Source organism: Aricia agestis, chromosome Z, assembly GCF_905147365.1.
Source record: "Aricia agestis chromosome Z, ilAriAges1.1, whole genome shotgun sequence".
NCBI lineage: Eukaryota > Metazoa > Arthropoda > Insecta > Lepidoptera > Lycaenidae > Aricia > Aricia agestis.
This window is the reverse complement of record NC_056428.1, coordinates 16,913,842-16,930,502: the sequence shown is the minus strand read 5'-3', so window position 1 is coordinate 16,930,502 and position 16,661 is coordinate 16,913,842. Positions and strand designations below refer to the sequence as shown.

The following is a 16,661-nucleotide window of genomic DNA, read 5'->3' as shown; positions in this document are numbered from 1 at the left end:
GCGACTTTACATTTCATAAGTATAATTACGATAACGACACAATAAATAAATGAAATAAATTAAATAATGACAATTATTAACAATAGAATAAAGAAACATAAATAATTATCAAGAAAAAAGAACTCACTGTCAAACAATAAAAAATAAAACGCGTAATTTGTTATATTATATTGCGATATCCCAGCTATGCTTCGCTACCCTGAGGTGCACACAACGACGGCGAGTGCATAATATTTTAAAAGTCTTTATTCTAAAAGAGACTATAGTGTGTATCTAATATTTAGTACGCTTACAATTATTTATTAATCAAGACGTTTTCCTATAATAATTGAAAATTTAACCATTTTCCGCTTTTAAAAGTAGTGCAGATTTAGAGTGGAAAAATCACGAAATTTTGCACAGATATTATTTAAATGTAGATACATTATAATATATTCTGTGCAAAATTTCTTCAATAGCCTAGTCAAGCAGTTTAATGACCCATTCGATGCAGGAAGACATTATACATTTGCAAATTACATTTTTTTGAGATTAACTTTGGAATAATTTAGCCATTTTTTTCTTAAATTTAATTCTTGCGATCGTAAACAGCAATAGTATGTAATCTTTATGTGATGTCAGCCGTTAAATTAACGACTTTTGGGGGAGGTTAAACTAATTAGGGGTCGAACCGGACCCGTCGGCCGTCGCCCGTCAGACAGGAGAGGACAAATTGAAAAAGGTGATGTTTTACAACCCATAACATCGTGATAGCTATGTAGGACCTGTACACGGTTAATGATGTATGGCGTAGCGACTCGCCCCGGTTTCGCACGAGCAAAAGGCGGCGGAAATAAAGTGGCCTACACTCATAAAAAATAAATAAAACCGGCCTGGTAAAAAGCCTATATAAACTATTAGCAACGGATTTATTAGGATACTATGCAAAATACTCCCCTATTTAATACTAGATAACGCATTTTCGCATTTATAATATTAGTATGGGTATTCATTGATGGATGGAATTTTCCATTATTGAAAATTATTCATTATTTGTAAATGACAAAAAAATGTTATTGTGGGATATCCATAAGAGTTAGACATATACCATCGCGGAGTTTTCTATAGACCTTTTCATAGTGTACAATATTTAGTACATTATTTTAATAAATCTCGTAGGGTTCAGCCTGCGTTTGCAATGTAAGCGGAAAAAATGTAATAATTTACGACATCACATTAGAAACCCCAAAAATAACAGTATTTCTTCACAATTTAATGAATGTTATTATACTTATAAACCTTCCTCTTTAATCACTCTATATATTAAAGAAAACCGCATCAAAATCCGTTGCTTAGTTTTAAAGATTAATTTGGGGAACAAAGGGACATGTGGGAAAAAGGCGACTTTGTTTTATAAGTAGTGATAGTGAAAAGTGATAAGAACCATCACAAAATAACAACGAACAACGGAATCTATCAGAGGAATACTCCAGAAGAATTGCGGCAGACGGCACGACGCCATTGTTGGTTAGAGCACTCACAGGTGAAGAGGACGTACCACGATTCTATAATCGTATGCCACATTAATGCAGCTTTGTGCCTTCTTTGAACTGTTTTGAGGCACTATATTTTGTACAAGTTAAAAAAAAGTTCACCACTAACTTATCAATTAACCCAAAGTTACACTTTTGGGTAGTTACACTTTTATTACGACTTCCCACATGTTACTTGCCCGGCTTCCAATATCTAACTGACTGAACTATTAAACAAAAAACGAACTAAATTGAAAAATGTAAAGTGAATGGAAAAACCTCAAGACTTTTATAGAAAAGCTGAGTATACTGAATGGACTTTAGCTTTGTCTACACTGTGCCTTTTTCTATTCGTCAAGGGCATGCGTTATAGCGCAGTCAACAGCGAACGTGAGGCATGCCCGTGACGCATGATTTGAGATAAAGATTCAGAACAGCTAGCACTATTTTTTTTATCGTATGGGCAAATTGGTGACGACGTTGGGACATCACTTAGTTTTGTTCCTTGTTAGTTTGACAGTACACATTTTTATAAGAATACCATTTTGTAATTTTATGGGAAATGTATGCAACAAGAAACGAAACTGCAACAATATTGCATTAAATCGTAGAATCAGGGTACACAGGTGAAGAGGACAGTGCTCCGTGAGAGAGTCGCAAGCTTGCATTGTTTAAACTTAGATTTTTGTTGTGTGCATCTGAATTCTATACTAATATAGCGGCTGAACAGCATGTTTTTCCGGGATTAAAACTACCCTATGTCCTATCTTGGGACTCAGTGTCTGCATACAATATATTAAATTCGTTCAGCGGTTTTTACGAGAATGAACTAACCCAAGTTTCATAGGCCGTTTTAGGTCATAGGCCGTTTTAGGGTACGGTTCCGCAGAATTTCTTTTTGCACTTGTGACTTACAAAATGTGTTTTTATTCGTAGGTTTTTTACGATTTCATCGGCTTCAAATGGACCAAATTGGTTATGCAGACAAAAAAAAGACCACGAAATAAAATACGGTTGCCCTGGGATTATCAGGGATCAAATTCTGTATTTTTACCAGCATCTAAAGAAATATAAACAGCACGGTTTAACATTTCTATTTTAAACTTCCCTGTTTATAATAATGACCATCCTGCAGCTAAATTACGATCTAATTACACTACTATAGAGTGCACTTCTGAACTGTTTTATACTGTGGCTCTTACGGAATAAAGTGTTTATTCAACGCGGATGCTACAAAGGTTAAAATGTTGTGAAATGTTTGAATTAAAACAATATTCTTCTATAACACATTTTTCTTTCACTTTCGCCACCTCATTAATAAGAATAATATAATTAACTGCACCTAGGCTCATCCATATTGCTGTCGTTATCTGTGGTTTGTCGAATATATATCAGATAAAGACGAGCACAACCATTGACGACATTGTGGTTTACTGCCGCACTCAGAGTGGAACATTAATTACTTAAATTTTACTTAAATGTAATTAATTTAAAATTTTGACGTAAGCCTCATAGATTATATCTGTCAAACTCTTCATTAAGTTGAAGATTAATCATAATTAAAATATGTCTCTGACCGCCGTATTCAGAGACATTTAATTACGATTAACCTTCAATTTAATGGAGAGTTTGACAGATAATGTATGGGGCTTATGTCGAAATTTGAATTAATTGCATTTAAGTAATTAATGTTCCGCTCTGAGTGCGGCAGTTAGTACGGCAGTTAGACTTTAACATTTAAATGAGGCATTCAGATACATATTTTAATTATGATTAAACTTCAATTAAATGAAGAGTTTGACAGACAGATAATCTCCAGATAATGTACGGGGATTATATCGAAATTTTTATTTAATTACACTTGACTAATGAATATTGATCTCCAGAGTGTGGCCTGAGTGCGGCCGTTTGGATTTATAATAGCTATACGACAGAGATTTACATGGGCGTACCGAGGGGAGGGGGGGGGGCAGCATCATGTTGACGTCCGTACTAAGTATAATATTATCTAGTACTTTTATCTATAAAAATTAAACTTATAAAACGAATTTTTGCCATTTGTTTGCAATACAATATTTTTACAATTAAAAATTATGAATTTTTTATTCTTTATAAACACCTATCTTATGAAAAATCTGATTTGAACCCCCCCCCCCCCCCCCCCCTGGCCCAGAACCTGGGTACGCCCATGGAGATTTACCTTTATTTTAGAGTTTTTCAAAAGAATTTTTATGCTGTTTGCTAAAGTTATAACAAAATGTAGAGTTTTAAGACCACTTCTTCTTAACATGACGTAGCTTTTTAATATTCGCGAGTCTCACTAGAGCGTTGTCGTGTCGGTGCCTCGTAAAGTTGACTTATTATCCAACGTTGACCTGTATACTGTAGTCTATAACGAGTCACTGGGGACATTTGATTAATTAAATTGTTAATAGTAGCTAGCTTCAACTACTTTCAATTAGTTTCTGTCTGAACGTAATCAACTAAATAGAAAAAACACTACCAAATTAATTTATGTCCATACTAGGACTCAAAAGTATCTCCATACTAAACAGCGAAAGCGAAAACAGTGGCAGTCTTCCACCGCTCTTTTTTCGCGTAACTTTCTGCCGCGCGCTGTAAAATTTGAAATGCACTGTCACCAGCAGTATTTCCGGACCTGCGTCTTATACCTGCAAACCTTCAAGAAGAGAGCGTATTCCCTCTTAAAAAGACTGGCAACTCACAGCAGCTCTTCTGATAAACTTTACAATAGCTCTTCGAATAACCTTTAAGAAAACAGAGAAGACAAGAGAAATTAGTAAAAGATAATAGAATAGCTGTGATTATTATATTCAAAGTTTCGCTATCTGCAATGAGGCATTACTCAAAGAAGTCGCTTGCATTTTTACACGAATAATCGTGCAAGAGTTATAACCCAAAGAAAAGGATAGACACGTGCGCCAGATTGTTTTAACACGTTTATTCTGGTGAACTCGAATAAACAAAATAATCTGCATGAAGCGCTTGTTTTATTATTAATGTATGTTATTATTTTTTCCGTACAATTCTATAAAATCGGTCTACATTGCTATAAAATCGTTATTTTAAGTAAAAAAAAAATCCAAAAAATTTACATAGGTGTATCATAGGCCATGCAAACGAAAAATCAAAAAAAATTTTTGGGTAAGAGCTCTTGCACGTTTATTCGTTGGGGCCATCGATATTATAAAGTGTGTTTGTTTATCTGTTTGTTGGAATATTAGCTAAAGCTAGCTCTTTTCTGCTAAATCGAATCTGATGAAAGACTCAGATAATATAACAGACGTCTGTTGGATTTTCTAGTTACGTGGGCGGAGCCAAGGGTGAAAACTAGTTTAATAAAAACATGAAAATGTTCTTGTTTTTTTATACTCTGATATAAAATGCAAACATGTGTCTGTCTGTCGCTTTGCTGGCTTTCGCAATGTAGCAATTTATATAAGATTGATAAAGGATGAGCATAGCTGTTATTAGTTTGTACCCCAGCAGAATTTTCGATTTCTGTATAATATGTACACGAATTATTGTAGAGCAAAGAAGTACCAGACAACATTTCGTAATATATTTTCATCAATTATTATAATATATGGCAGTAATCATGTCAATGTTAAGAGATCGCATTCGAAGTTATAAATTAAGACTATATTTTCGATTTCAAGTTTATAACCCATCCATCCATGTTTATAAGCCAATCATATAATAAATAATTCTAAGGATTACTGGTAGTTGTCCAATGCGGTATAACATGATTTAAAATCGTTTCTACGTATATGCGCCTTTTTCTTTATAAGCGTGAAAAATTTTACAGCAGCAGGCGGATTTTATTTTATTTTAGGGATTTTTATTGGCTTACAATAAATTAATTGTAAGGATAAATTAAACATAATTAAACATTTAGTACAGCCAACATTTCAACTTGATATTGATAGTTTAAGAAACGGGAATATACAATTCAGAGAAAAAAAAGTGAAAAGCGTATTTGTGAGAAATCGGAACGTTAAATTGAGATTCATGAAAAATAATTACGTTGACTGAGAAAAGGCTTCAGAGTCTACAAGTTATTTGTATTCATAAAAAAAACATTCATCGATTTCCATTTGAATGTCACGGATATGATTGCTGCTTGATAAGATACGGCTGCTGACATCTTGACGGTCGAATTATTAGATTATGCGAGCCCTAAAACACTGAACTGTCTTTTGCGTCTTTAAATCCTGGGCATTTTGAGGTCACTATACATTTTCAGAGCCACTTCACTCTGTACCCTTACCCTCTCTGGAAGAGGTCGACATTGTAGAACTTGTAGAGCTCCACGGAGAACTCGAAGGTAGCCTGCAGGTCACTCATGGTTAGGGGGCGCGAGCGCGGGGGGCGCGGCGCGCCATGCCGGGCGCTACGCCACTGACATCGGCGTCGACCACACCCGGTACTGTCGCGGAGGCCGCCCGGAGCCCGACTGAGGCGCACGGGACCGCGCACGCGCGCCGCGCCGCCGCGTACTGTCTGCCGCACACTTTTAAGGCGAGACCGCACCGAACAGTACACTGCAGCGGAGCGGCGACACGACACTTCGGCACCTTTTCCTGTTATACGTGTCTTCTCCCGGATCTGGTCCTCATGAAAGATGCCCACATCCTATCATTTTCATTTATGTATTTCTGCCATGCGGGCAACACGGGTCTAACTAGGAGCATGTTGCCATCCGCATGCGGCCCAGAACTACAGCACGCTACAGCACAGGAAAAGCGCTCTAAACGACAGCACGCTACAGCACTTCACGTTGCACAGAACGTTTGCCCGCATGACAGTAAAAACATCTTGAAATGATAGGATGCGGGCAACTTTCATGCGGATTAGATCCGCGCGCGGGTGGTGACACTCGTGATAGCAAAAGCGCCATTGACTCATACTATTTTAAACAAACTATCATTCCGCTGCAGTGCGGTCTCACCTTTATTATTACAAATATGCCAAATTTCCGTTAATGTTGCAAAAATGACAAAACCCAATGTTTTACTACGTTACACATGATTTGACCTTTGGTTGACAAAGGTGAGAGGTCACGCCGCCGCCCCTCGGGTAACCTTTCCGAAGCTTTCATGAATAGCTAAAGATTTATGCAAACATATTATAGCTACTGCCATCGTCACTGGCGTTCTGGATTTTTTTTTGTGCAAGATTAATAAAAATGTTATAATAATAATATTAATTGAATAAAATAAATAACAATATTTAATTTAAAAAGCTTTAAAAATGCTGGCACTGTAAAGTGACGGATCTAGGAGATGACAATTTGGGAAAATACAGGAAAAACGTGGCCAACAGCACATTGTTTTTCTGTTCTTATTCGAAGGTGTTTCATAATTTTACGTAGGTACTTGAGTAAATGAGAGTCTCTTAATTCTTTCATACTAATATTATAAATGTGTCTGTCTGGCTGTGGTTCGAGCCCAAGCCGCTGAACCTATTTTGCTGAAATTTTGTATGTGTCTTTGAGTCCCGGCAAAGGATATCTATTTTTATCCTGGAAATTGTACGATTTCCGCGCGATACACGAATTATGGCGCAACGAATGTTACGGGCGTTATCTAGTAAAGTTATTACAGTGAATGTGACCAAAGCGATGAAACAGTAGCGTTTATTTCCTTGAACATATACAGTAGCAATAGCTCTAAGTCAAGCAATTTCGATGCAAAAAAGGAGGCAAAAAATTTTGCAGTACAAATGTACACTCGAAATGCATGTCAGCCTCTAACAACGGCACAATAGCGGCCTGTGTTAGTTCCGCGGACGTCGATGTACCAAACACTAGGATATTGCAGGAAAATTAAAGGGATAGGGATGTAGAGGACGGAGTCAGTGCTACATAGATTTTGCGCAATACTTTTGGCCGGCTGGATCGCATCTTTTACTCTGCGACAACTAAGTTTCCTGCATAACTCTAAAATAAGTGATATTTTAGGTCTCTCTAGTGATGACGTGACCACTACAAATTTCTTAGATACTAACAATTATCGTTTAACAATAATGAGAAGATGTTACATTATTCAAATTTTAATAGATTTTTCCCGACAAACAATACCGTACTCAAATGTTTCCCAATAGTACTTGATAACTTAAAGGTTTAACTTACGATTCTTATAATGCCATCTACTTGTGGAGGCTTATTCAACATCTCTACGTATGTAACATCAATGTTTTCTGTGTACTCAGCGTATTGCCAGGTCTATAGTACTTCATAGTGCATAGACTTATAGGGCTCACTTAGACATAGGGTATACTACCTATATAGAACACATAATATCAAAGATATACGAAGTTTGCAATAACTTTCACCTAGTACACGTCTTACTAAATTGTTATTTAGGTTTACGAAGCAAACTTCTTCAGAGGCGTTGTGCACTTTTATGGGATTGATAAAAATAACACACGACAATGTGGATAATATGGAAGATTCGTACAAGAGAAACGGCGATTAGACCGCTGGTGAAGCATAGGTGAGGAAGTAATATTTAATCCTCCCTCTCTTTCTAAAATTTATGCAATCTCGGATTGCAATCGGTTTTTTAACCAAAATTTATGTTATTTCAGCCTAGAGACTAGAATACAAGTCGATAAAAGAACAACATTTGTGTTCAGTTTCCTGACAGTCTATTTTCGGCTCGGTGTACTAAGTCATTATCGTTTTTCACTAAGGCCGGTATAAATAGTCAGTACTCAAGATGCATCTCGGTCTCAAGACACGGTTCAGGCTCTGTGATTGATTGGCTGTCAAAATTTGGACCAATCACAGAGCCGAACCGCGTCTTGAGACCGGGTCACATCTTAAGTACTGACTATTTATACCGGCCTCGCTGCCGCACTCAGAGTGGAACATTGTAATTAATTCAAAATTTTGACATAAGCGCCATACATTATCTGTCAAACTCTACATTAAATCGAAGGTTAATCGTAATTAAATGTCTCTGAGTACGGCGGTTAGTGATTTTATATTTGTACTAATGCTAAGTTAGATTTGTGTAGCCTTTACACTCTGGTTACAATCTGGTAAGAATACATGAGGCGTTTAAGAACGTGTAGAGGCGTATATGAATATAAAAATATACATACGAAAGCGTGTCTGTCTGTCTATCTGTTACCTTTTCATGCTCGAACAACGAAACCGTACCTTAAGGTGCCTATGCAGGTGCATAAGCTCAAAACATCGCTATGGCCACTTTCAAGACAATACCTTTAAAAGCTCATGCCACCTTCATATACGTGGAATGTACACGCATTTTTACTTGCAAGCGTACAATGTCGGCATTTTTCCTAAAGAATGAATAAATGAATGAATGATTTATTTGCAGCTATTACTTACACTAAGATACAATAAAAAATAACTTAAATTAATATTAAAACAAAATAATGACAAAAAATTCCTAAACAAATCAGCCGCAAATTGGACCAAGCTCGGCAGTGTTGGCACACCTAGCAGGTATCCAACGCCGGTCTTCCGCTTTACCCATTCCGTGACCTCACAGCCGTCCCGACTTCCCAAGTCTCCATTATTTCAATAAAAAATAACAAAGAATCAGATAAACATGCAATTATCAACATTTACTATAAAATTATAACATTAATATGAAATTAACTAATTTAATTTTAATAACAATACAATAAATAAAATTAATTAAACATTAGTATTAATTAATTATTAAGCATTAATATTACTCCATCAATCATAAAAATATATCATTTAAACATTCCATAGAGAAAACACTTTGCATCTGTAAAGGAAAGAAAAAATAATAATAATAATAATAAAAAAATGGACATAAGTCTTATTTATGAAAGAAGGCGAGGAAGATATCAACATTCAACACAATCCAAACACAATTTATACAATAAAGGCAATATAGTGTTTTAATACCCATAGTAGCATTATAAATGCGATAGTGGTTGTTACCTCTTCGTGGCCAAACCCCTGTACCGATTTTGCTGTAAAAGACAGAGGATACTTTTCATCCTGGAAAAATGTACAATTCCCGGGCAAAAAACGATTGTTGGTGCAACGGAGTTGCGGGCGTCATTTAGTAATTCTATAACTGTATATTTGCATTCATTATGTACTTAAAATGTGAGCAAACACTTTCAGCAACGCTGGGATTAAAAATCTTAAGAAAGTAAAAAGTATAAAACAAAAATAGGTTATGTTGAGTACGCGAGAATATTCAAGAATGTCGTATAATATGTAAGTACATCCAGTTTTCATTCATGAAAAGTCATGCAATTAAGCCTGCATAGCTTTTCAATTTTCATACATTTTCCATCCATCCTTACGTGTCTCTAATATAATATTTTACATCACAAAAACCGGCCAAGTGCGAGTTGAACTCGCCCATGAAGGGTTCCGCAGCAGCAACAAGGTTTATTTTTATAAAATTAAAGGGTTTTTGATTTATCTTTATATTTCAGTTGATCTAATGAAAATTAAATCTGAGGGCACGGCAGTGCCCCAGCCAACCTTTTTTAGTAAAGGCGGCCGCACCATACTTTTCTCGAAGCGGTTCGTGGCTTTTTCACACCTCCTTTATCTTCGATGTTAACAAAGCTAGGGATTTAGAATTTCGGTCACTAGGAGCAAGTATTAAAACTAGCCTAACCTACAAATTACATGAAATTTCGATAAATAGTTTAATACTTACGGATGGTTAAAGTTACTACATTTTGTCACTCACTGACTGACAAATCATCAAAATTCTAAGGTACTTCTAGCAGATTTAGAACCTTGAATTTTTTACTTAGAACTTTGAATAATTCTTTAAAACGACACAAGAAATACATAATTTGTGAAAATTGCAACTTTCTAGCTATTGCGGTTCTCGAGATCCAGCCTGTTGAGTGGTGACATGCGGATGGACGACGGACAGACAGCGAAAACTTATTTATAATAGGGTCCCGTTTTCATCCTTAGGCAGGGAAACCTAAAAACTGAAAAATAATGTAATAATATTATAATACCTTATTAGTTAAAAGATTTAATTAAATAAAAGAAAATATTTTTATGTTTGTAACTTTGCAAGAACACAGTATGAGTCTCGACTGCATATTTGTTTTTACGTACTTGTGGGATACTTTTTTAAGGCTTTGAGTTAGTTATGCACTTAATGAAATGAAAAATAGTATTAACAACGTTAACAATGAAACAATAATTAAATTCGATTAAAATATAAATTTAATCAGTACTGCAGCGTTTTACACGTGTTTCTCTTGTACTCATTGCCAAGTCACTATAATAATAATTATAAAATAAAGAAATCTATTGAGTTACTGTATGTTGATTTAAACTACAAAATAAATTGAAGACTTCGCTTGAATGTGATCTAAAAACTTTTTACGACAGAAGTATTGAATAGCTACACAATATTTTGCTTGGCTACTTTTACATGTCATGTTTTGGTGGGATTAAGGTTTACCATTTATGACGTGTAAAAAAAACTACTAGTTAGATATCGTTCAAACCAATTTTCGTTGGTAGTTTTTATGTTTTTATAGTAATGTACATCAAATATTTTTTTTAAGACTTATCATTAGCCCCTACTTTAGAAGTTAGAGGGGGGGGGGGGACACATTTTACCACTTTGGAACAGTCTCTCTCGCAAACTATTCTGGTTAGAAAAAAATGATGTTAGAAGGCTGTAACATACGGACAGACAGACAGACAGGCAGACATGACGAATATGGGTTCCGTTTTTTGCCATTTAGTTACGGAACCCTAAAAAGCATTTAAAAGGTTTCACGGTTGAAAATGCAACAAAAGACGTTCCAAATTAAAATAAATTGGCGTTCCTCAAGGGTAGCTTTCGGGTCTAATTTTATTCAAGTATTTTAGGAACTAGCTGCATTGATTGATTAACCGGCGGTAAATAAACGTTACATGTATAGAGACAGTATCAAAATAACTATTATTTAACTAAGTATTATAAATAAATACTAACTCTACTTTTTACAGGAATTTCAATTTGAAAAATTTCCACGGGAATACTGAGATTCGAGAAAAAGTAACATCTTCTCACAAAATCTCATGACACGAATCATCAAAAACTTTATAAAATTAGTGGGTAAAAGCAATATTTTGTAGATTTGCTCATCGTTAACGATCAGGCAAAGCAGTTAAAGCTTCGGCCAGGTTTTAAAACTGTCATTTTTGTACACAAAAGTCAGAATGCGTGTCGCTTATTTTGTTTGACTTGGCGGGGCACTGCCATATTGTCCCAAGTGTACTGCCATATTGTCCCAACTTGTAACCCAATTGTATTGCATTTGTCGTATTATTTGGGTCAGACGACGGACACAATCCATCACGTCGCTGAACATCTTTTATAGATCTCAGAATTTAGCAAGGAGTATACTATGTATTTTAATATAGTGATAATATATTTAAATACATGGTATCCATGCTATTTTTAATTTATAATTTATTGATTAAAATGTAAATTCCTGTTTGACTTATATATTCGCAACCCAGCTTTTGCTTTACGACGCCGAATAAAACAGAAAAGAACTGACCGCAACAGCTGCAGATTAATAAGTCGATCTACATAATACATAGAAATTATACAATGACACATATAATTTAAAAGAATAAGAGTAAGTTTATTTTGACAATCACACAACACAGTATAACATTACTACAAATATACACAAAGAAATAAAGAACACAAAAATTACAATTCAAAATAAATAAAATATTTTTTTAAATCTTTATGAATTTAATACCTGGTAGGCAATACTACCATAATATGTCACGTACAGCAGCGCCGGCTATGGGAGGGGTGAAGCGATTTAAAATCTACCTCTGGGCGGCGCTGGGTGGTAAAATAAGGGAGCGTACACACCAGAGGACGTGACGGTAGCTGTAGAGTGTCACGAGGACGATTGTGTTGACTATTAAAATAATAAATGTTCTTGGCAACTGTAATCACGTATAGAATATTTTAAATCGCTTGGAACAGTATCCAAGCGATTTAAACTATTCTATACGTGTGTCATTTTTTATGTACAAAAACCCTGTATAGTTTTAAGTTAGGTACTGAAAGTTGGAAAAAAATTTAACACTTCAAAATTGGGCATAATTCCAATAAATATATCGAACTACTTTATAGAAATAAATATATATAATACTGTAAAAAAATATGATGAAGAAATGTGTGCTTACTGACTGCCAAATTACTGAGCAATGACTTTATGGAATTTAAAAGTTTGTAACAATTAATACGAGCAAGAAATCTTTTAGAGATATTTGAAGTCTGAGAAAAACTAACATGTTAATCTTATCACGGCATTTTACTGCGTCTTGTCACGTTCCTCTGCTGCGTGATGCGTCTCATCGCGTTCTTTCGCTGCGTCCACAGGTTATCTCGTGCCGTCACTGCGTTGCGTATTATCTATTATGGCTGCGTGTCGTCGCCGAGTGCGTAGTCCCCTCAACAGAGATGAGGTTTTGAGGTCTGTTGATGAGGTTTTTAACGAGCGGCGATTGCAAAACGCAATTAGACTGTGATCACACTGTGTTTAATTCGCCATATTATGCTTTCCGTTTTGGATTTATTCCGATTCCGATTTTCATTTTATTTATGCTATAGCAAGCTATATACAGCTTGCGGGAGCTGTACATATTTCTGCAAAAAAGTAGCTGTCTAAGCGTTCTTCTGCTTCCAGTCTGTTAAGAATTAGAAAGAAAAAATCTTCTATCATGGATCATGTTAGACGGTTTTGCAATCATGGCCATCCATTATACATAAAGTTTGTTTGTTGCACTTTTATGCAATAATACTAAACCAATCATTATGATACATATTTAATTTTTATTACAATAATGTTTGTCAAAACTGAGTAAAACTAAACTACTTTTAAAATTAAGTTGGTAAAAAAGAACCAACGTTTGCTTCCTAGGAGCCCGAATTCACACAAGCAAAGCCACGTGATAAAGCTAGTATAATATTATATTTTTGAGAAGCAAAATACGTGTAATATATTTGGCGTCCTGAAATAAAACCTCCCTGCCATTCCATGTTTGCCCTGAGGGTACCGATATTGAATCACACCAATATTATACAATGATTCGAACCCCTGGAACTCCAATACTCTATTGGTACTAAGGGGAATTCGATATTTAATTATATGGCGAAGTAGTAGCTATTATTGGACGGTAATATAACACGCAGCATTTCTGCCTATTGGAATACATATCTTGGGCCAGGGGGACCAATGGGGGGCAATCAGGTTTTATTCAAGATAGGTGTTATATACATATTTTTGTGAAAGCGTGTTCTGTCAAAAAATCGCTCATATCTTTTATATTGAAATTGAAATTGAAATATATTTATTGCAAGAATGTAGTGTATTACATAGGTATATTCAAATTAAAAATACTGTTCTAAACATTCTGCCATCCAGGTGGCGTGCAAAAGTCAAAGTATACATTTAATATAATATTGAAAATTAATTTATAGAATTACAAAATTAGAATCGATTACAAAACGAAGTTCGTAATTATTAAATTAGCATTAAAATATCCATTAGAAGTCAAAATAAGTAAAATTCATAAAAAATTAGTAGCAAAATGTCAAAATTACAGTAATAAATTCAATTATAATTATCCATTAGAAGTCAAAATAATGTCAAAATTACAGTAATAAATTCAATTATAATTCATATATTCTTGGATACTATAAAAACTTTTTTCTGCAAACCACTTTGTAATTTCTCTTTTGAATACTAGGTTATAAAGGTCTTTAAAATGATTTTGCAATTTATTATATATTTTGATGGCATTAAAGTACCTATACATTTCGTTAAAAAATATCAAGCCTACACTGGGGCATATATAATTTAAATTTATTTCTTGGTGGGGCGGTTCTTCCATTTGCATTTGCACTTAGTATAAAGTATTCTGGATGCTGTTTCACAAACACATTAATATCTCTTAAGTACATACAAGGTAAAGGTAAAATGTGAAATTTTTCAAATAATGGTTTACAGCTATCCAGTGACCACGCTCCACATATTGCTCTAACGCATTTTTTTTGTACTCTAAAAGCTCTTTCAACTTCAACTGAGTTGCCCCACAATAATAGACCGTATGAAAGTACAGAGGACACATAAGCATGGTAGGCATTTAGAGCTGCTTCAACCGATACCAAAATTCGTAATTTTTTTATTGCGTAGACAAATTTTTCCAATTTACTACAAACATGTTCTACGTGTAATTTCCAGTCGCAGCGATCATCAATTATTAGTCCTAAAAATTTTGTGTTATTTACCATGTCAATGTTTGTATTATTATATTGTATGTCAAGTTTTCTAAAAGTATAAGTTTTCTAAAAGTACTAGATATAACATACGTAGGGACGTCATGATCTAGGGGGCTGCCACCCCTGCCTCCTCCTCGGTACGCCCATGTGGATAGGTTTGCCAACGAGGTGCCAAGTTAAATTCTGCGTGGTAACTAAAAATAATAAACAGGGTTCTACGAATAAATTGCACTGAGTTCAGTTTTAACAAAGGCCATTATCTTTATTTGTTTTTATTTGATTTAAGCAGAGATTAATAAATAGTTACCTACTGTGTGATCGCTGTGTAATAAAAAAAAACATTGCGTAACGTTGTGATATTTTTCTGTTTCTATAACTGCGCTGTACTATACTCGGCGAAACGAGTAGCGGTCATTGACCTTTTTAGTCTAGGCGCTAAATTAAAAATACTCGCACTATATTTAGAATATTTAAGAATAAAATGTATCTCTTATAAAGACAAATATTATTTACAGATTCATCGGAAAACCTCTTGGTAACTCGTAGAATGATAATCACCAACTTTTTTCAATCTTTTTATGAGTTCGAAGTGATAATATTATGCTTCATATTATTCAGTTCACATCGAGTATACAAAATACGACATCGCCATTAGACTAGAAAGATCTGATACTTATTAATGTCAATCGCGGTTTATCATAAATCATAATACGAAAAACTTTGTAACCCTTTTTACGAAAAATGGGGAAACGTAGGTGCATGAAATTTTGCAGTTATAGTTTATATGGTGAAGGAGTGCATCGAACTAATATTATTTTGAAATTATGCTTTTATCATACATTTTTTTAACAAATAAAACATTACACACACTACAACACACACACATGAGAAATGACAGATTTTTGAGTGACAAGCCAACATAGCCATACGAATTATACTCATTTATTTATGGTTGAAGTGTGTTGACAACAAGTGGACAAATTGAAAATGGATTATGGAAATGGACAATGCTTACACGGCCAGTCTGAGATCAGCTAAGTCCCAGAGACAAGATTTGAAAAAAATATGATGAAGTCAATATTTTTTACAAAATATAGGCAGTAGTCTTAATGTCGTTGAAACTAAGGTATATTATAAATGTATAAAAATAACATACAGAAAATGACAAACTTTTTGATACAAATTTTTTATGACCGCTACCGTCTCTTTTCTCCGACTACACCTTACGAATAATAAAAACTAGTTATATTATTCGTAGTTCTGTAAAAACATTTTAAATGATTGAATCCACGTTTTCTGTCCTTAGGGAAAATAACTTGCATTACCTACTTTATGAAATACATCCGTTCCTTAGAAATGTAAAAGAAATAACGTTATTCATGTAACTTAATAAAATTTATACTTTTAACGATTATATTTTGCGCTCATATTAAAAAAATAACTTTTAGTCTCTTTTTTAAGACTCAGTTATAAGGAAAGATTAAATATTTTGTCAATTTAACGCTAATACTATTTTTAAAGGACATGGCATGTGGAATTCGACATATGTATTTTGAGTTTGGTAATATCTGGTGTTACGCTTTAGCCAATCCTGATTTTTTTTCTTTGAGTGTTTATAATAATCCATACTAATATTATAAATGCGAAAGTGTGTCTGTCTGTCTGTCCGTCTGTCTGTCTGTCTGTCTGTTACCTCTTCACGCCCAAACTGCTAAACCGATTTGGCTGTAATTTGGCATGGAGATACTTTGAGTCCCAGGAAAGGACATAGAATACTTTTTATCCCGGAAAAATGTACGGTTCCCGCGCGATAAACGAATTTCGGCGCAAC

General features: G+C 34.6%; 1 protein-coding gene across 4 annotated transcripts in view; it reads right to left on the bottom strand.

Moving 5' to 3' along the window:
- Positions 1 to 5,973, bottom strand: part of LOC121738895 — a 34,872-nt gene extending 28,899 nt beyond the window's left edge. For all 4 annotated transcript variants that reach the window (XM_042131160.1, XM_042131163.1, XM_042131161.1 and 1 more), the window contains exon 1: positions 5,803 to 5,973. In XM_042131160.1, coding sequence (XP_041987094.1) covers positions 5,803 to 5,879 — 77 coding nt within the window. In that variant the 5' untranslated portion in view covers positions 5,880 to 5,973. The remainder of the gene's footprint in view (positions 1 to 5,802) is intronic.
- Between the last annotated feature and the right edge of the window lie 10,688 nt (positions 5,974 to 16,661).